This window comes from Tinamus guttatus, unplaced genomic scaffold (assembly GCF_059628265.1).
Source record: "Tinamus guttatus ecotype Peru unplaced genomic scaffold, ASM5962826v1 Tinamus_guttatus_pri_ptg000814l, whole genome shotgun sequence".
Lineage (NCBI taxonomy): Eukaryota > Metazoa > Chordata > Aves > Tinamiformes > Tinamidae > Tinamus > Tinamus guttatus.
In genome coordinates, this window is record NW_028289348.1 from 200,424 (window position 1) to 222,372 (window position 21,949).

The 21,949-nt window shown below is 42.1% G+C and overlaps 1 protein-coding gene across 2 annotated transcripts in view; it reads left to right on the top strand.

Annotated features, from left to right (window-relative positions):
- Positions 1 to 21,949, top strand: part of SLC44A5 (solute carrier family 44 member 5) — a 74,326-nt gene that overhangs the window by 27,811 nt on the left and 24,566 nt on the right. For both annotated transcript variants that reach the window (XM_088537568.1, XM_010216646.2), the window contains exons 2-4: positions 7,511 to 7,559; positions 13,473 to 13,546; positions 18,391 to 18,475. In XM_088537568.1, the coding sequence (XP_088393694.1) occupies positions 7,511 to 7,559; positions 13,473 to 13,546; positions 18,391 to 18,475 (208 nt within the window). The remainder of the gene's footprint in view (positions 1 to 7,510; positions 7,560 to 13,472; positions 13,547 to 18,390; positions 18,476 to 21,949) is intronic.

Genomic DNA, 21,949 nt, shown 5'->3' on the forward strand with positions numbered 1-21,949 from the left:
AGGTTCGGCAGGGCCTTTGGAAAACCTGTTCCACCGTTCGACTGCGTGTGCGGTCAGAAGGGCTCCCAATGCCTAAGCTAAGTCAGCATTACTGTGAATTAAGTTCCTGTCTTCTCTTACTGACTGGGGAACCTGGGAACAATTGATCACTGTAGTTTTTTATAAGATACTTGAAGGCTGTTGTTTCATCTCTCCTGCCTTAATCAGTCTTTCAAGTTCATTTACAGCATTTTGCAAACATCTTAGCATCTTGCTTTTCTAATCCTACTTTCACCAGTTTGTGCATATCTTCTGAAATTCTGGTGCCAGGATCATGACTTAGAAATAGTTGTTCAGCTGAGGCCTTATTTGTCCCGAGCAGAAGATAAAGTGACTTCCTGGGTTACAACATTCTGCTTGAATGTGATATGCTTTTCTTGCAACTGTGTCACTTTACAGGCTCATACTCTTTCAGTCAATTATTCTACATGGATTTATGAACAGAGTTTGTCTTTTCATTGTAATTTTGGAATACTTTTCAGGTTATTAAAATTGTCTTGAACTGTTAAATTGGTTACCAAAATTCTCTCTCCAAAAGTATTGTATTACTCTTACTTTGCAGTGTTCACTCCTTTTTCTTTCAGTGCTTTTTTCTTTCCAAAAATTACTTTCCTCTTTTAGACTGTCAAATAGTATAATTGTGCTTTTTCCATCAGATGTTGAAGCGCACATTATATTTTTGCACTATTTTCAAGCCTTATTTTTCTGTAGGCTTCTCTTTTGCTCGTAAGAAACCTCATTCATCTCTTACTGGTTGGGTGCTGTAGTAAAGCCTTACCACTGCACAGCTGCTGTTTGTCTGCTCACGTACCATCACTCAGAGACATTCGACACATCTGCTTTTCTCTTTTATGGAATTCAGCATAAAGGTCTTCAGTCCTTATAACCCTGCTATATTTTGTTCCCTACATGCTTCTTGAGCAAGTTTTTCTTTCACTATTCATGTCTTGAAAGATATCCCACTGTATGTATATGATGATGATTCAGTCATAATTTGTGTGATGAAACTTGGATCTACACTCTGGCATGAAAATTATGAGCCTAATCATTGTGATTCCAGATGCTTTTGGAGTAATAGGCCCCTCTCCAATAGATGGATCTCACCTAGGTATGATTTTTCCCATACAGGTGCTTGTCGGGACACTGGTCTCAGTTTTGCATGCAGGTGGAGGGCGAGCAAGAGTTAAACAGGGTCAGCTTGGGCATGAGAGTTTGATAGTCTTGTATTTTTTTCCTCAGATTCCTGGCATTTGTGTATAAACCTCTTAGAGATTTTGGAAAACGTTTTTTTATTCTAACTTTCCTGACTCCCATGACTTCTCTGTATATGGGCCATGCAAAATAGAAAGGGGGCTAGGAACTGTCCAGCTTCCTTATACGGGGGAGAAATATGTGGAGACAGGGAGTGGGTGGTGTGCTGAGTGTTAGTAATCCTCAACTAAAATATGAACAACATAGATTTTCTCTTCACTACGAGTCCTCCAAATGCTTTTGAATGAATGACCTAATTTCACATGTGCAGTAATGGGATAGAGCTTGCTACCAACATCCAAGAATCAGATTTTGGGGTTTTAATGGCTTATTAACTGAAAACAGAAAGTAAATAGAGTCTAAGAAGGAATTTTTAGAAAAGAATAGAGATCAAATAAGAAAAAAAATACATGATTGTATGAATCACAGCCAATATTCGCTGTGAATTCTCTGTGTGCAGTTCTGTCCCTTCCTTCTCCACTGATACATAGCAGCACTGAAAAGGGTACAGAAAAGGAATATAAGTATGACCAAAGGTATGGAATTGCTTATATACAAGAAATAACTAAATTGGAATTCTTAACTCTGGAAGACAGACAAGTAAGGAGGCCTGTGATTAAAAACCCTTAACCCATGAGTAGCACAGTATGCTACCATGCAAGTATAAGCTAACTGATGGCAAGTTTAAAGCAAACAAAAAGAGGTGGCGTTGCAAAGTTCATGTGAGTTAAATATAGATTTATTAAGTTAATGAAAAAGAATTTCATTCACAGTTATTAAATACACAGTCACTACCTTTGGTTCAGGAAGGTGCTGAATTACAAGTCTCGTTAATGTCAGCAAGAATTTTAGGGAAATACTGCTGTTTGCCTTGATTTTACACTTCTGAGGCATGCGCTATGGCTGTGCAGCGTGTGCTGGGTGCAGGCTGCGGCCCAGGGGGTCTTTCTGGTGGCGTAATTGGCTCCTCCTGCATGATAAAGCCGCGTCCTGTGTGCGCCCATTTCAGTTCGACTCTAGCCGACCTTGTCAGAGCTTGCGCTGCGGGTGACCCTGCCCGAGCAGGGGGGTTGGACCAGATGGTCTCTAGGGGTCCCTCCCAGCCTCAACTGTTCTGTGATTCTGTGAGGAATATTACAGACTCTAAGTTAACTAGAGAGAAGTTATTTCACACTTAATAATTTTGTAGAAATTTTTGTACTGAAGGGTTCTTCAAAGAAAAGGTTTTGGCTCAGGAAAGGGTATTATGTTTGTAATACTGTTGCTTTCTGCACCACAGTGGGTTTCTGCAACCTGTGTGATAGCATAGCTAATGTCTTCTGCTCTCTGGCATTGCTGTCACACAACACTCCTCTGAAGTTTTTGTTCCGTCAACCTCTTCTTGTTAAAATATATTTATTTTAGGAGTTTGATGAGGAGAAGCACTACACCTCAAAAGGCAAATAGCATTGTAGGATCTGCTGTATTTATTGTACTGGTCTGTGCCAGGTAAGATAAGGTTTTTCTGATATAAACCAGGAACAAAGTCTGACATTTAGTTAATAAGTAAATTCTGCTTTTGAGATGTTATTGAATTCTGCATTAATTGAATAAAACAAGTATTTTCTCTTTGGACTGACAGAAGTGGAGGTTAGCCACACCCTTTAATGCCATTAACCTCACAAGAAGAGACCCTTATGTAGGTGGTAAGACAGCAGACTGAAGTCATTTGTATTATAGTATTGGGTTTCCAGATGAAAAGTAATTTTTCATTGCACAAAAGCTGGTTCAGTAAATCACCATAATTGCTGAACTTCAAAACATCCTAAATAGCAGATTAGGATTTGGATCTTTGCTTTTGAAGCAGAAAAGCTTGAAAAATCTAGCTAAGTGAAGGAACACTTGTTTCTGCTACACTCTCGCTGATGTATCTTCCTGACCGGACAGCAGTGTTCAAGCCCGGGTGCATTAGTAGGTCGTGAAGGCCCTGGCAGGCCATGCTGCCCCCGGCCGCGGCTGGGAGCCCAGGCCGGCCGTGTCCTGCCTGAGCGCAGTCCCAGGAACGCGGCTCTGCGGGCAGGGTGCTGGCACCAGCCACGGCTCCGCCTGCGCGCTGGCCTGGTGATCGCGGGCTGGTTCCAGCCGGGTTGCCCTCCCTGCGGCCGCTGTCCTGGCCTGGCCCGGCCCTGCGCTCCGTGCTCAGCCTGCCTCACTCCCTGGCCGCCCGCTCGCTTCACGCGGCCGTGGCGGTGGGCGCAGCCTGCAGAGCAGCCCCGGGCTGCGCCCACGCTGCGTCCTCGTGCGCGGTCGTGGTGAAAGAGCCTGGGTCCCCGCTGCAGGACCTGGCTCTGTCACTGATCTGGCCCGCCGTTCTGTGCCTGAGAAGATGGCCCTGGTGCAGCACTGGACCTTGTTTGTGCTGCCTGTGGTGCTGGGCCTGAGGGCTGGATTCCTGATAATTTGTTGCAGAACTAAACTGCTGTTTAAAGGCAAATATTTCTCTGGAAGGACACGTCTCCTCTACAGTGTGTTCTCAATTAATGCGTTCTCAATTAACAGGAATGGTGATGAGTTAGATTTGAAAGTTGCATGATCAATACACTGGGCAGTCACTTCTGCACCATCCGTGTCTGCCTGTAGTTAAAGAAGAGCTGCAAGAAGAGTCTCCCTGTTTGGAGAAAGGAGGTCCCCGCTGCAGTTGCCAGCTGCCTTTATATCTGTGATGATGGAGAGAGCTGTATGTGTCAGAGACTGCTGGGTGTCTGTGTCAAGTCTTGGTGCTTGAGGATCCGTAGCAATCCTGGAAGCAGAGCGGGGATCACTGCAGCTGGCAGCTCGTGCAGGAGCAGGATGGAGGCAGGAGAGTGCAACCATATGGTGCTGGAGACACTGAAAGGAGTGAGTGCTAATGTGAGCTGTGGACAGGAAGCAGAAGTTACTGACTGTGCTTCTGCTTGCCAGACTTGTCCCTGGATGATGCTCCAGGCCTCTCTGCAGTGTAGGATCTTGGAGGGCAACACTGCTGTAGTCAGAGTAAACGGATAAAATATGTGTACTGGTGACACTGCCAGGACAGCTCTGGAAAATTTCTGTGCATGTCTTTTGTCCCTCCTTCTTTTTATGTAGCTGCAAGGTCTTCCATAAGGTTCCCTTAAAAAAAGGGCCATACTCCTCTTTCAGTAGCTGAATGGAATGTGCATTTTTGTTCCTGTGTTTGTTGTGACTGTTTCTTCCATTTTGAGTTTGCACCAGGTTGACAACTTTGGAAGATGTCACCATATAGGTGTAAGACTGGGATGGCTAGATATTTATCGGTAATAGTCTGATCTATGAAAAAAATTTATCTGTTTCTCCTTTGAAAATTTCTAAACTACTTAACAGTTGCACAAAATACTGCCTAGATTTTGATTGCCTTAAAGAAAAAGAAATCACTCTCTACTTTTTGTTTCTTTATCAGCAGTCTGGGCTAGTGAGTTTTGCCATAGAAAAAAGCAGTCTGGTAGCAGAGATGTTAGGTTTGAGCAGATATCAGGGAGATAATGAGATCTATTCTGTACTTGGAGTAAGAAAGATTGCATGCTTATTTCCAGGTAGCATCAAGGAAAGAGTGGACTGATGATTTGAGAGCGGTGTTAGCATGATGCCACAGCACTTGCAAGGAGGAAGTTCAATAGTTCTCAGGAAGACAGATTTTACCTAACACTGTGCTTTTCATCCAAAAGATTAACAGATATTTGCAAACAAAATTATTTATTAGATATGCTCAACTTTACATTATATTCCAAAGTGTCCTTATATTCTTTTTCCAAACTCCCTACACAGTTATTTATACCTCTTTCTGTTCTGTTATGTATTCTGTGCTTGATCTTCTCCTGAAAATTACAGAATCCCAGAATGGTTGAGGTTGGAAGGGACCTCTAGAGATCATCTAGTCCAACCCCTCTGCTCCAGCAGGGACACCCAGAGCATGGGGCACAGGGTGGCGTCCAGGCAGGTTTGGAAGATCTCCAGAGAAGGAGACTCCACAACCATGCTGATATTCTTTTTTTTTTTTTTTTTTTTTCCCCGCCCTTAGAATGATTGTAATAAATATCTTCAGCTGTACTTGACTTAGAGGATTACATACGTGTGGGAGCACCTAGTGCTCTGTGGTGGCCGAGCTCCGGTAGCGGGAGAAGGTCAAGCCGGATGGGGGTGAAAGGAGAAGCCAAATCCTGTGGATGGAAAGTCCTGACGGGAAGCATCCTTTGGCTTCAATAGAAAATACCTTGTTGGTTACAAGTTCTAATTATCCTTTGATGAGTTGAATAGAAGAAATCTAGTTTTCATTGTTGGTTTGCTGAGTGACTTATTTTTTCTACATAGAGTACTGTCTGGCTAATACTCTATTTATTTTAGAAATTATTTGTAGAAGCCTATCTCTTAAAATACCGCTTTATTCCTCTGACAATCTGGAAGGATTTGTTCATATTTAAGTGGAGTCACGTACACAAAGAGAAGAATGGTGTATTTATTCTTATACACAGAGTGGTTCTTGGTATAAGAATGCTAAGCCAATGTAGTTTTGGCTAGTTTTGTAGAATACTAGAAGATCATAGAAATTCTTGATTGAAAAATTTTCGAGTTGTTTTAGGTGTTCCTTTGCTTTTGTGAAGAATGTTCATTCTTGATTTCTTTTAAAGTTTCAATTTTACAAACCCTGTGGGTGTTATATGTTTAAAGAGCTAACATGGCTTCACTAAAAGCAAATTGGAACTTCAGGGGATTTGAGGAAAAACATTTTATCTTAAACTTAAATTAGCAATTAGACTATTGGTAGTTCTCAAAATAAATACCATTTCAGATGAAGTGAAGTGTACTAAGCACCTTCTCTGAAGTATGAAACTAGAAGAAATTCATTTGGAACAGTGATTACTTTAAAGTAACTAGAGAAAATGCACCACTAAGTACTTAAATTATTATTTTTGTCCATGTTTCAGTCAGTGATGTATAAAAAATGCAAAGCTTCTAAGCCATTTCTTGAGTAATTAGTTAACAAACTGTCTCCTGCTGAGAACAGCTGTGCTCTCTGAAGCAGTTGGGAAACAGCATCCTGTGGACTGAGGGGTTTTGTTTACTGGGTTGCCCTTTTTGGTAAAGATCTGCTGTAACACCAGGCATAACTTGCTGTTTGTTGGTATCCTCTGTATCCAAAGTGGGTGATTTGTTGCCCTTCTCAGGCTCCCTTATCGGCAAACAGGGTAAGGAGGCGGCGCGGGCGGCTGGCCCGCAGGCCCTGTGAAGCCGCCGCGGGGCCCATTCGTCTGCGCGGAGCGCGGGGGCTGGCGGCTGCCTCACGGCCAGGCCTCTCCTCCTGTGACCCGGGAGCCTGCAGCAAGCAGCCCCTTTGGGGAAGGTGCTGAATGTGGTGCTTCCCAGTCGAAGTAGCAGTGGAGAATACGATGTCCCCATTGCAACAACACTGCTAAGTGTGGGAAGTGCTAGTTGTCAGTAATTCTGACCCACAGAAAGCTCTTCCCGTTGCACTTGTGCTGGCAGAGTCGCTGGGTGGCAGCAGGGTCCCCAGCGCGAAGCCGCACTCCGAGCAGGGTCACTGCCAGGCTCCAGCCATGGTTCGTCATCCCTCATGGTTGCCAACCCCCCTGAAGGCAGGAGCAAAGCTGAGCTGCAGCTGACCTGCCTTGGGGCTGTTATCCTGCGTCCTGCAACTTTGCCTGCAAGGTCCGGTAGCCAAAGGAAGTAAAAATGCTTCTACAAGACTGCAAACGCAGGATGGCAGTTATACTGAGTCCAGGCAAGACTCTGAACCGTTTAATTAGAGAAGGATCGGCAGGGCTTAGAGCAGATCTGCAGCTCCAGAGCTGGGCTCACTTATGTGCTGCCTTTCACATGTGGCCTGTGGTACGGGACACAGCTCGTCTTTCAAATTTCAGCAGCTTTCTAATTAGAATAGTATTCATGGACATAAGGATGAGATGTACATTAAAGATGAATCACCCTGTGGTAATGGTAGCCCTCATAGCTCTTAAGTTGGAGGGGGAAAAACTTTGACCTTACTTATAATTACAAAGTAATGGTATTAGCACGTTACTGATACTGTTTTTCTGAAATTATTTTAACAGACTTAGTTATAGGGGAACATAGGGATGATGTTCTTAAAAGATTGCTTTTAACACCTCCTTCCATATAGACTACACTTTTAATAAGGACTTATTTTTATACCATTTTATTTTAAATGCAGGTGAACCGAGGAAATTCGATCCAAAGTTCAGAGGACCCATTCACAACAGGTAAATATGTTAATTCAGTCTATTTATCTTCTCAGTTTTGTAGTGAACTATGAGTTAAAAAGTGTCACATTTAACCAATGTCTTCTGTGCTACCTTGTGCAGGCATGAGCAGGACTGTTGCAGCCTTGATCTGGCATCTTTCATTGGTTCTTTTTGTGGTTTTATATGCTGAAATGGTTCCTTTTCTCTAATACTCTTTCCTAAAATAATGTGTGCCGTGGTTTTATCTTGGATAACAGCTCAAATCAGAGCTTTGACCTGTTCGTTTGTATCGCTTGTAGTGGCTGACAAAGACCACTATGCTCCAATGCTCTTGGCCTGAGCATAGCATTTGAGACCTGGCTTTGTTTCCTTGCTTTATGACTCAAGGCATGAAATCATTTATTTATTTAGATTGCTCACGGGAAGTAATTTATTTATTCTAATTTTTTCTGATCTCACACTGAGCTTCTCTTGGGCTTCCCCATCCCCTCTCTGCTTCTCTCAAGACTGTCTGCCTCTTCTCTGCAAAACTGTTGTACAGGATGGAAACATGCTGAAAAAGGGGACTGTTTCCAACCTAAGAGCAGGGGAAGGCAGTTATAAAACACGTATGCTTTGTTACGACCTTCTGCCAGAATGATCTGACTTTCCTGTTAAATAGTTTTGCTGAATTCTTGCTTGCTGTATTACTAAACAGTAAAGAGACATTGCAATTTGACATTATTGACTCTTATATTATTTCAGAATTTGTGAAATATGCATTTCTTGTATCTCTAACTTTGGGAAGCTTGTGGGTAGGTGGGAATTTGAACTTTTCTCTGAGTAAAGTCTCATTTATACCTCTCTGGGTTGAAGAGTGATGTTTATAATTCAGTGCACCCTGAAGCTTAACAGAATTTGAAGTTGCATTGAAAGAAGCTCATCACTTACGTGGAAATACCTTTTTTTTAATAAAAAACCTGTTCTCTTGGTGTATGAGCTATGTATGAGTGCCTGTTTATGTATATGAGAGCTTCTGTTTGAATGCCCCGCTTTCATCCTGCCTTTTCTCCTGTGTCAAAAAGGGACTGCTTTTTTAAAATATTTTTTCATTTTTTCTTTGTGGTCTCTAGAGTGTTTCAGTATTCATTTTGACATAAAGATGCCAGAATTAGGTGTAATAAAGTAGTTATTAAATAAAAGGGTTTTTTTTTTTTGTTACCTTCTCCTTAATATTTGTCAATGACTGTCTGAGACTAGAAATGCATCCCAGGAAAGTATTCACAGGCATTTGTGTGCAGCACAAACAGCAGTGGTAAGAAATGGTGTTCAGTGTTCTATTCCAATACACCTTTTAAAAGACCTTTCACTGAGTTATTAGCTTCAATTTAAAAAAAATAACAAAACCAAAGCTTTTTAATGTCACGAATGGCCTACATCACAAATATACTGCCAGTTTCAGTATCAATTCATGTAAGTTCTAAAAGAAGATCTATCTTCAAACTGGTATAAAACCTTTATTAACATATGTTATAGTGCTACTACAGTAATGCAGATAAATGAGTTGAAATAATAGTCAAGCACCTTTTCATTGAACTGAAATGTCAAGATTTTTTTCATAGCTGTTGTCTTTTGACAAGATCTATCAACTTGCTATTTTGTTAAAATCTGTATGAAGTCCAAGTCTGCTGTGAAATACATCTTAGTTGAGTGCCCTGGAAGTACACAAAGTTTGTGGTATTCCATCTCCTGTTAATAGTAAAGAACGTGTTTAATGATTAATGTTGGTAGCTGCTGGAAAAAAAAAAACAGTGTAATCCATTTCAGTTTACTGATGACTAACAGGAAAGTGAACATTAAAAAAGTGCAAAATTATATGCATTATACTTATTATACTATATACTCAGTTCTTCTCTGTTTTACTAAAAAATGCTCAGAAAATATAAAATCTTGGCAAAAGAAGAAAAGATTAGTTGGCATGCCACTTCTGACCAGCTGTTGCTATAAATGTAGATTCTAGTCTTGAAATGAATCCATGAGTTAAATGAACTCCAGTTTCTCCGTCTATTTAAGTTTTATGAACACTTAAACATACTATACAAAATGTCTCTCAGTCTGCATTTTAGCACAGTGAGTATTGCAGAATGGTCAAGGTTGGCAGGTACCTCTGGAGATCGTCTGGTCCAACCCCCTGCTCAGACAGGGTCCCCTGGGTCTTGATTATCTCCAAGGATTTCCAGAAGACTCTACAACGCCTCTAGGTAGACTTTGTCCAAAACAAGTGTTTTATTGCAAAGAGCATTTTGTTGCAGAATGAGAAAATATTTGCTGAGCAATTTGAAGGAATTTGTATGGATCTTTGTCCAGCCATGTTTGCTCCAAGCTGAGTGTTAACAAAATCTCCGTTTTCAGTCATTAATCTTAGGTACGTTAAAATACCGTGGGAAGCAGTTCTGCTATTTACTGCATATGTGAATTTAAAAACATTAGAAATGAAGAGTCGTACTTCCGACCTAAAATAAAATAACCTCATAATTAGGGATGTGGTAATATTGAAGCAATCTGCTATCTCACGCTTTCCTGCAGACCTAACTGTTCCATGTAACACCTTTTTTTTTTCCTTATAAGCTAAGCTGACCTTTAGAAAGACTTGGCACTGAAAAAAATCTTATCTTCCATAGAGCTATAAGGGTCTGCTGCCATTAAATGTTGCTGCTTTCTCTTTTTTCTCCATCCCCAATTTCAGTATTTAATACAAGTCTCTTTCGGGGAGCTATTCTGATATGCTTGGATTAAACACTGACACAAATAAACTAAATGGCATCTTTGTGCCCAGGATGATGCTCAGGCTGGTGCACTGGGTAAGGGGTGAGGAGAGACTGGAGGCCAGTTTCAATCTCTCTTTCCCAGAAGCTTTGAATCAGACCCACAGCTGGCAAAGTCTCGTAGCTCCCCAGTGATTCAGAAGAGCCAGATAAACCTTCACTGGTTTAGGAGTTGCTCCAGCAATTATTGCCAAGTATCTTGGACAAAAACGTTTTAAATCAGAGGAAGCATGAGGAGGTAGGATGTTTTCTTAACAGTATGTAACTCAGGGTTTTTTTTTTTTTTTCCTCCCCCCTGCCCTGAGCACAGCGGTAGAGGAGTTGCCCGTTGTAAGAAATCACCAAAGAGTGCAATTGCATAAAATCCGGAGTTCATAATGGCTTGCCAGCTGACTGCCAAGAAGTGATACAATAACATGTATTTGTCTTGTGACTGCAAATACTAAAAATAGGCTGCAAGTCATAGGGATGTAACATTGTGTTTACAAACTTTGCATCATTAAAGGGGTTTGAAGGTGAGATATGGAAAACGTTGCAGTTGGAAAGCCGTAGTGGTGGTGGGGGGTGGAGGAGACACCAAATCAGTATCGGGTCCACAAACAGTCTGTGGACCGTAGGTCCGATCGCCTTCCTAGGAGCAAATCGAGTTCCCAAATAGTGTGATCAACTATAAGCTCGACCCTGGTAGTATCGGATTCACGAACAGTCCGTGGACCGTAGGTCCGATTGCCTCCCCCCGAACAAGCAGTCGAGTTCACGAACAGTATGATTTATTCAAATGCAACATTTACAAAGCAGGTTTTGGGTGTCAGCACAGGAAATTCTCTACTGCAGTGTGGGATTTTTAGCTAGCCCTGATGTACAAATGTGCAGTCATCACTCACCCCAGAAGATGGGAGGGGGCTCTCAGTCTCGAGTCTCCTCAGGCAGCGTCCCAACCAGAGGGGAAAAAAGGCGGATCAGCGCATCGACCGATCCAGAATTTACGATGGAATCTGTGTTTTAGTCTCCTCAGGCGGCGTTCCAACCCGAAGGGAGGGAAGGGGGATCAGCCCTCGACTGACCCAGGAGTTACGATGGATTCTTCCCTCCTCCTCTTCATCCTTAGTTCACCTTTTATACTTTTCCTTACATTCAGGTGGAGCTTGAGTGCCTAGAGTCCTACTTAATATTGTTATTGATGGGTGAAAAAGTTTCTCACTTTCATTTAAAGGTCCAGTCAATCGCAAATCCAGAGCACGTGCTCGGTGAGGAGCGGTCATACCTCGGAGGCGGGTGACTTTGGGGATGCAGGTGTGTTTTGCCATTCTAACGAGCAAAGTTGGAGCAAAGTTCACCCCACAGGAGTGCTCTGCCCCCCGTGCCGGCTCAGCCCCGGCCACGTTCCCGTGTCTCTCCCCCTGGGCAGCTGCTGTGCGGCTCCTCAGGGCCCAGCGCAGGGAGCGCAGCAGAGCTGGGCCGTGGGGTCTTGGCTCCGCTGCAGCCTCCGTTCCTGCCCTCGGCAGCTGCCAGGAGGCCGGTTGTGCTGCCCAGGGAGCCGTGGAGGAGCTGAGCCCGTGCGCACCAGCCATCCTGGAAGCGGCAGCTGCGGATCGACCCAGCGAGCGTCTGCAAGGACGGAACTGCTGTTAGGCCCTAGCTTTTCTCTAAGTTTCCCCCTTTTTAGGCCATTCTTCCACAAGATACTAGGCTGACAGTTATTTCTGTCTCTGCCCTTATTTCCAGTCCCTGTCTGTTTTCTTCATTCTATGATTTTCCTGTAGTATTCTTGATTATTTTTTTCTTCTGCAACTCCCTGGCTCTATCATGCATTTTGCTGTGGTTCTCAACCTTTCTGTAGCCAAACTTCAAATGCAAAGTATTCAGTAGTCTCATATTTGGCACCCCTAAGATCCCTCTCCTGTCTTTCTCCGCCTTGTCTGTATCCACCACCATCCTTCTTGTCCTGGACACAGGGTTTGTGCTAGAGCTTTGTGCTTTGAGGCACTCTGACTAATTTTATTGACTCCTCCATAGACAGTGCTGGTAGATCAGTCAAACTGACATTTTTCCACCTAACCTGCTTTTACCTCTGTATTCCATTGTGACTTCTCTTCTCAAGATGACTAACACTAGAACATTTATAGACATGGAATCAGAGAAAAGTAAGGGTAATAGAATTTTTAGGAAATCCTGTAATTATAACCCTAGCCTCAAAGTAGAATCAAGTGCATCTATTTCTAATAGCAGCTTATCTAACCTGTCCTTTCACGATATGCTCTGCAGCCTCTCCAGTACTGTGCTGGTGCTGCACTGTGTTAGCCATTAGAAAGACTTTTTTTTTTTTTTCTTAACCAAGTGTATTTTGTTGGAGTTTGATCCTCCTTTTCTTGTCAGAACATCATGGGTCTAGAGATTAGATCATTTCTTTTTATATCAGTTCTCTATATAACTGAAGACTGTAATAAGGGTATGACAGCCTCTGGGTTCCCTTTTGTTCACTGAATATCTTAAATCCCTCTTGCTGGTTATGTTTTATAAGCTTCAAATTTTCATATTCTGGATTAGCTCTGATTGTCTTATGTCTTCTTTTAAGATCAATGCCCTTGTTAAGGTAAAGATAATGTTTTCCACTATGAATAGAAACCAATTAAGCCATTTTTTTTTGCTAGTGGGTTTTGTTGGTCTGTATACATTTGATTACATGTTGTGTCTATATCAATATAATGTGTTGAAACTTCATTTTAAACTATTTTCAGGAATATTTGATGCTAATTTTAAGCATCGTAGATACTGATGATAGATGCTGAGGCTGTTACAGATGTTCTGCAGTAGCTTATACCATAAGTGACTTGTGCGTTCAATGTTGTAAGGTATTGGTGTTAAGAATATTCCAGTCTCTTCCTCAATATAGTTTTATTGCTGTCTGCTGTGGAGTATTTATTATATATCTACATGTGTATTTATTTGCTGTTTTTCCAGTGAAAGCAGGGCCTTGCAGCTCAAACATGGTTTTGTGAGTGAGACTTCAGAAAATACCAATGGCAGAGGCAAATATGCTTACAGTATGTTCTGCTGTGAAATTCATTATGTTTTTAAAGGGTCACATTAGACACTTTATTAAAAAAATGTTCCTTTCTCTCTTCAGGCATTGCACTGATGTTGTTTGCTGTGTAATCTTCATAGCTGTCATTCTGGCTTACATCGCATTAGGAATAGTGGGTAAGTGCATGCAGGTGTAGCAGTGCTTTCGCACATGCATGGGGAGCAAATCTGAGAATGTTATTGCTTTTAACTGATGCATCCATTTAGTTAATGTCTACTTAAAGCTTTCTAATCAATGCCTTACCTAGAAACAAATCAGGAATTAACATTCAATGTCTGTTGTAATTAGGGAGAAATTCAAAACCACATGTTTGCTGAGGAAAAACTTGGAGGTTTTTAAGTAAAAATGCCATACTTCAATAATTTTGGTATTGTAAACTATAACTGTCATGGAGGAAAATCTTTTATTTGTCAACACCAAAAGTTAGACCTGAACATCACATTTTAGGAGGCTTCATGTACTTGGAAATATTACCAAAAGAACCTGTGTGAGTGACTGGAGAAGACAAAGATAACTGCGTTTATTATGGGATCCAGAACTCTTTGCACATCAGAATTTTTGTTAGTAATATCCATTGTGTTTTGCTTTTGTGAGAAAACTTTTAATGCTTTTATGTGATACTGTAAAGTATACTTACTATGTGCCTGCACATTTGGCCAAGCTTACTCAATATACTTGTAAAAGTTCATTTTGGCCCTGTCTCAGATGTAAGAGAAGCCATTAGCTTTCACTGTGATTCTGTAGTGCTATTTTGTCTTCTGTGCAGGTAAGACCTGCTGCTTAGAGCATGGACAGTGTCTGTGGGCAAGGCTGATTTAACCTCAGCATTGCAATCCCAAGTGTCTGAGATCTCCATCCTCCTGCTAAGCTGCACCAGAGCACAGCACCCTCCAGACGCGGTGCTGGAGCGGGACCCTCTCACCTTCTGCCAGCGCTGCAGCTCTGAGCGTATTCTGAAAGCTAAGAAACTTTGAAAGAGTTTAGTCTCTAATTTAAGATGATTTTAGTTCAGCAAAATGAATGTAAAAAGGCAGCCAGTAAGTTATCTTCAAAGGACAGATTAGTTAAAAGCAACAACATTTTTTGTGATATAGGTCCAGCCCTCAACTCTTGAGGTCAAGGTGTGAACTAGATTGTGACCCCTTGCAGAGCTTTGTGTACAAGCAGGAATCACTCTCCATCCAAATGTCACTATCCCAGTCAGTGGTTTCTGTCCCCAGATGCAGGTTTACATTTTGTAATATCAAATTTCTCGGTGCTGCCCTGTGCTTTGAGAGAACAATGTGGGGTTTTTATCCTGGAGTGCACTTACCCATGCTAGAGTTATGATCACGAGTAATGATCAGTAAACCATCTCTTCAGCTTGTAGCACCTAATACTCAAGCATTTTCATCATGATTAGAGATTGTTCTTCCATTCTAGCGTTACTCTGTTTTTATAAAAAATGCTTGATGGATTCAAATCCTAAGTGAGGGCTTGAGATTATGTACATTTTATGATGACAATTTACAACATTCTTCATGAATTTTTTTTTTGCAATTTTATAACTCCATGTATGAAATCCTTGCTTTTGTGGAGCGCTCTGTTTATAGATGTATAAATGAGGACTAACCTCTGCCCTGATGGATCACCCTGAAGTGATGAGCATATTTTTTTCCCTGTACAAGACTGAATGTAGTCTTGCTCTAAGAGATGTTTATGCAACAGCAGTATCATCAACAGCAATTTGCAGATTCAGCATCATATATTGTATTACTTGCTTCACTGCATTACTAAATTGCTTGTGTTAAAACGCCATAAGCGCCGTTTGGCAAGCCTCTTTCTCCACACCTGCAAATATTAAAGATATAACTTTAAGAGAAGCAATAATAATATGAAAGCCTGTGCTTATAAGATTACACTGTAGAGAGGATGAGACAGGCAATCTAAACAGACTTTTAGTTATTTTCTAAGTATCCGCAGGTCTCATGTTCTGATCACATTCACTCCTTGGTTGGGAGCTTCCAGCCTTTGTAACCATTGATGCAGCTGCAGCACCAAAAAGCAGGACTCACTGCTAGGATGATGGGCACAGACTGTTTTTGGTATGTGCTCATTCTGCATCAGCAAAAGCACAGGCCATAGTCACAGGCCTCGTGGCAACAGATCCTTGTCAAATGCTGTTGATCATGCCATCCCGCTGCTGCTCGAGAGTTCATCCAGCTGCGTAACATGGTTGAGCTGGTTTTCAATTTTCTTGCTCAGCCCAGATGCTGGTGTCAGCACTCTGGCTGCAGCCATATGAATGTGCTGGAATAAAAACTCAGTATGAATTGATTCTGTTTCATTTATCATCCTTGATACTGGGTCATCAATAGGGCAGCACAGTCAAGAAAACAGGGTGCTACTGTTTTGTGACAACCTTGTTGCCTCAGTGAGACCTGAATCAGATACTGTTCTTCACTGAGCTGGCTGGAAAAAGTGCATTTATCATATGGATTCTTTTACGGTCATAGTTCCAAGTTTACCCAGAAAGTAACAGAGGAGGGAGTTTATTAATGCTACTGCCTAGCCTGGGCACAGGCACAGGCAAAGGAAGAAGCTGCATATTTTCTCTCCTGTTGGTTGTTTTCCTTCTCTTTTTCTACTGCAGAGTTATTCAAATGCTAGATTTTGTGGTCTAAAGCAGACCGATTCTCCTTGCTGCCGCTTTGCAGTGTAGTTGAAAGGCATTTTCCTGCATCCACCCAGCAGCTGATCCAGTGGTGATAATTCACAGAGAAAAGGGTGCTAAATCTCTTTTTTCAAAGTTGATTTTTTTAGTGCTGTTTTATTGCCTCGACGTGGGTGAAGCCAGAGGCACGCAGGACAGCGACTAGCAAGCCAAAGTACCAAGCAGTTTGGAAAGGACGAGGCGAGTGCCGCGTGTCCGGGCAGCAGTGCGTGCCGAAGCTGCCGAGCAGGGGTGCGGGTAGCACGCTCCGCTGTCCGCATCTCGCTCAGTCTGCTCATCACTGGCAAACACTGCAGAAGATGAATGGTGAAGTTTTATGAGGTCAAGGAGCGATACAAACACAGGGAAACCAAGACAGCCTTTGAAAGATTTCAGCAGACTGTATATTAGATCAAAAAAGAATAAGAGGATAATATGCTGCTCTGCTCACATCATGAATTCAGTTTTATTCTTGATGACTGTTTTAGTCTACCTAAACAGACTGAAGCACATAAGCCTGGGGTATATGGCTGTTCTGACGGAAAGATTCTTCCTAGAAAATTGCTATACATTCAAGTAAAGAACTGAGATAGTAATTTTTTTTTTTTAATGTTTCTTTCCTTCCATGTTTGTCTGAGGAGGATAAAGTAACTCCAGATTTAATATGCTATCTAGGAAAGGGATATTCTTGGCAGTAGGAACTACTTGCAAGTTATCTGTAGAAAGCAGATAAAAGCTTTGCTGATTCTCATCAGCATTTTAAATCTTGCATGATTATTTTTGCTGTTTCCCGTTGTGCTAGTGTTAGAAAAACACACTCAAATAAGAAAAGATAGCCCTTTTAATGATTTGCCAAACTAGTTAAAAAAGGGGAGTAGGGGGAAGTGGGAAAAGGGTAATGTAAAAGAGCAACTTAGCATTGTACAAATAAATCCTTAAGACTTCTCTGATCTGCATAGGAGCTTAATCCATTTGGACCAAGGTTTTTAAGTGTATCAAAAGCGAGGTAGTATTAAAGTGGAAGGAAAACTCCCTATTTTCAGAGTAATAATGGAAGAAATTGCATGTGATATAACCTACAGACTAGGTGCAATCAACAAAGTTATTGGCTCTCTGAACTCATGTACACATGTATAAGTGAGTAATCAATTGACTGTAGAAATTTGTAGGAGCAAGACGATGCCTCCTAAATGTTCCTGTCAAGTGAAAATAGTGAAATAACTTAAGGGGTTTCATATGGGTGAAGCATTTTAGCTTTCTGTGAGCGTTAGAAGAACACAACTTGAAATACATTGCAGATTCTATGCAAGTGGATAGTAGTAGAGCTATTTGCAATTTATTCAAGATGTGTTATGTGTCAGGGCCAATTACCATATAGGGAGACTTGCAATGTCCTGCTTTGAGATCTTACGTAGATTCTGTCTCCGTTGCAGCCATTAATGTTGTATCTTAAGTGCTGCTATTACAAAGTGACAGTGAGGAAAATGATGGTTTCACAACTGGCTAAATTTAAAGCGACAAAGTTGAGGGAAAATGGGGTTTATTACAGAGAAGTAAGTTCAAGGTGGTTTGCATAGATTAAGGCCTAAAGCATATGCTAAGTGGCTCCTGACTTCATTGTAGTGCAAGGGAGCAAAGATTGGGGCTAACATCTTCTTAATCTCTTCTACAAATACAAGCACAAGGAAATGATTGGGAAAGGATCAACAATGTAGCAAACCTAGTTCTAGGATGCCAATACCGGGTGTTAATGTGGAATTGTATTTTATCCTAATATTTTAATTTATCAAGTGAGAGGTAGTTTCCACTTTCAATGCAACTGGAGCCCACTAGGCTCAGTTGCCCGCTGTCTGTAGTCTGTCACATGCCCAGGTCACAAACCCAGTCTCACTATAGAGTAGACAGCTCTATATTGCTCTGCGACTGAAAACCAACTGCTCTTCTTTCCCATTTTAATAACCATTATTTTCTATGCCCATTGCCTCCTGGTTTCAATACAACCCAGGTATGTGTCCTGAAGCTAAAAAGTGAAGGGACTGTCTTTCTTACTGTTTCATCCTTATTTTATTCTTGTTTTGTTTTACCTCATTTTATTTTTTCAGTAAGAAGTCTACTGTTTAAGGAAAATCAGTTGCCTTCAGTGGCCGTCCAGAAAGATTGAAATGGTACATGAGTGGTGATGCATTTTTATGCTAGTGAATCTCTGCTATTAACAAGCTACTGCTGGATGCTTGGTTAAAATGTTAATAGATATATGTATTTTTGCAGCTTGGGTACATGGTGACCCCAGGAAAGTGGTTTATCCAACGGACAGCTATGGGCAGTTCTGTGGTCAAAAAGACACCCCCAATGAGTGAGTACTAAATCAATTCACCTTCCTTTCTTGCTCATGCAGTGTGGATAAGAGATGGGGTTTCAGATCTGCTGTCTGCTTGGGATTCTTGCAGGGAAGCTGGAGAGGCAGCAACACTTGTCTTCCTGTTACTGTATTTATTCCAGATAGGGTGCAGAAATGGCTTAGATCCTTGGTGCAAATCCAGACACAAGTTATTACTGTAATACAGTTATTTTTGTTGTTAGGAGAATACTCTCAATAAATATCAGTATAACTTAAAAGACTGCCTCACTAATTGCATGGGATGTGAATAGGTGGCAGAGCTGCTGGCTGCAAAGTTTGGGATGTTTAATAACCCTTTGAGAAATCATTCTGTGCTCCCCTGGATGAGAGCAATGCTAAACCATTGCTGCCTGGTTCTCAGTTTTTCTCAACAAACACCAAAGAGCAGAAACAACCATTGGAAGGGCTGTTTTGTCTTGCTGCTTGCCTGGCACCAGCAGAGAAGAGCAGGTGGTCTGGGAACAGCTGGTGTAATCCCAGCTTCCCTGGGAATATGAGCCAAGTGGCTCTGTTTGCTTATCTCAATTTCCAAATCTTTTAAATTTGGGCCTGGGAGAATTAATTAAATGATTTGACTAATATAGAGTACTCCATAATCTATAAACTACTTGCAGATAAAAATAGCTGCCCAGAAAAGAATAGTATCGCATTTTTTTTCTCTGAAAATCAAAGACTTATTTTATGAAACAGAATTTGAGAAAGTGTTTTTGCTCTTTTTCCTCTCCTTCTCCCTCGTAAAATAGTAAGTACTAGACACACTCTATACCCCTGCCAGGGAGATGACACTGGACAGTGTGCAGGAGTAGGAAGAACCCTGTGGCTGGCGACAGCTCTTTGGTGCTTCTCATTTCTTTTCCCATGTACTTTTCTGAGAAGGAGCAGAGGAAGACAGCGTTCAAAAGGCCCATTAGAATGGGAGGAATAGGAGATAAGTCTTTGCATTCTGTCAAGCTCTTTTTACAGAGAAAACTAATGACTGGAGATTGTAAGAAGATCTGTTCCACACTCTTACTTGGATTATTTCAAATATGACGTTGGAGAAGCCATAGGGGTTCTTTACTTTTCCCTCCTTCCTAGGAACTGTGAGAAGAAGCTCTACCGTCATGTTTGCCCCCTCCCTCCACCCTTAGGACTGTCCTCATTCCCTCTGTGGCCCATGGGTGTGGATGTGGGAGCATCAGACATAGCACTCGTGCAGTGTGTGCGGTGCAGCTCCATCCATATCTCAGAGTCTTACCGTTCACTGTCATCTCCTTCTTCCTTTTCTTTTATCAAATCTTCCTTTCAGTTCTTTCTTACAATAGGATCTTCAGTTTGTGTGCACAAATGTCTTTCCATATACGTGATTGCTCAAGGGTAATGCAGCTACTGAGGCTACATTTTGACACGTGCCACCTTGAAGTGCTTATTATAAAAATATAAGCCGAAAGATTCACAAGGCAACTTTTGGAAAGGTAGGTTCTTGTGGCAGCCTTAACATTAGGGCCTGCCAGGGCCCCTCTGAACACGTCCATCTAGTCCCCAAAAGTGGAAGTGTGGGATGTGCTTATCTGACCTTTACAGATGCCATCTGTGAGTTGGCAGGGCAAAAGGCTAACCTGGGACAAGGAGTTTTCTGATGGCTTACTCTGAGACCTTTTTCTTGGGAAATGGTGACTGTTGCTGTACTTTGAATCTTGTGTCTGGATCAAGAGTCCTGTGCAATTTCACTGAGTGGTAGAAAATAGAAGCTAACAAGCAAACTAACATTCACAGCTCATAAAAAAACAAAACAAGCAAGTGAACAATCAAGAAGCAGTTGAGCTCCATGAATTCCATGCAGTCAAATTAATTCTGTTCTATGTTGTCATAAGACTTTCTTTTAGGCATCTTTTTGTCTCTCCATCATCCATTCATTAACTCCATGAAATCTCTGCTGTTGTTTCACCTTCTGTGGAGGCAGGTTGTTTGCAGAGTGCAGTACAGTTCAGCTGTGAAGGATGTAGGTCTGTAAAGGACAAACAGCCTCTCCGTGGCTGCTCTCTGACATTACATGTATGTTGAGTCCTTCTCTGCTGCTAGTATTAGCAAGTGCACGAAGACATCAGAAGTAAGGAAGTCACTGCTGACATGAGTTTTGCTAAGCAACTAACAGATTATAAACACTCTGAGGAAAATATTGAAGAAAGACGACATTTCAGTCTAGTATTTTACTGATTTGAAAGAGCAGCTAATGTTTGTGAATTGTATTTGTCAGGAAGTGTGTTTTATACATATAATAGAAGATACCTCCCTGAAAACAGCATAACTTTCTAAGCAGTCCGACACATGAGCTAGCTCCAGTTGTAGTGGGCGCCTGAGTATGCCATGATGCTCCGTCGCAGCCTGGGAAGAGCCAACCTCACTGAGCAGGTGCAGGGAACCATGTGCCAGTGGGACCTGCCCCTCAGCCTGGCTCTCCCAGACACCCTGCTGTCCTCTCGCACTGCCTTCCCCCTGCCGGCATGGCTCCCGGTGCTCCCATGGCCTGGCGTGGCTCCTGTGGCCTGGCTTGCATGGTGTGTCATGGCCTGGCCTGGCTCCCGTTGCATGGCTCCCTTGGCCTGGTACGCACGGTGTGTCATGGCCTGGCTCTCCTTCCTCAGAAGCCCCAGCACATGACAGAGATGGGCCACAGGGGACGTGAGCTGTTATTTCATATGGGGATGGTGTAGTCCTGGCGTGGCCAGCTGGCTATTGAGGCCTTGTAGAAAGACCAAGACTAGTGCCCTGCCAACATCACTGCAACTATCCACAGTTCCCTGACAGAGAAAAGTTTAACTGCAGGTTTTGTTTTTTCCAAAACCCATGTGTTTAAATCTGGATATCTTGGGGTGATGAAATTTCAGCAAATCGAAGTTGAGGTGACACCCACCTCTGCTTCCCAAGTTTTGGAAGATGCAGGAACACTACTTGACCCTTAGTGATATTAAAGGAGGCTTATCAGCATTCTTATCAGATGCCATTATCATCCTCTTTCTTGGGCAGCTGCTTTGAGTTTCCAACCACGGAAAGCTCTAGATTGATTTTGGACTGATTAACAAAGTAATCAGCTCCTACAGCATGGTACTACCGATAGCAACGTTCAGCCATAGCAGCAGGAACACCGCAGTCTGCAGGGCGACTGTGGGACAGCTCTGCGCTGCCTCCAGGCGGGATGGCTGGTGCTGAAACAGGGCCTGGAGCAGCTTCTGGAAAAACTGCCTCAAAAATAATAGTTCTTAGGTCAAATACCTTCAGTCTAAAAGATACCTTGGCAAAGAACATTTAGGGTCTGCTTGTGGTTTTGTTTGTTTGTTTGCTTGTCTGGGATTTGCAGTATGGCCATTTAGGAAAATAGAATTAAAATATCAACATATACTATCAATCTAGGTATGCCAGCATGTATCAGCATCCTGCTTATACAATTAA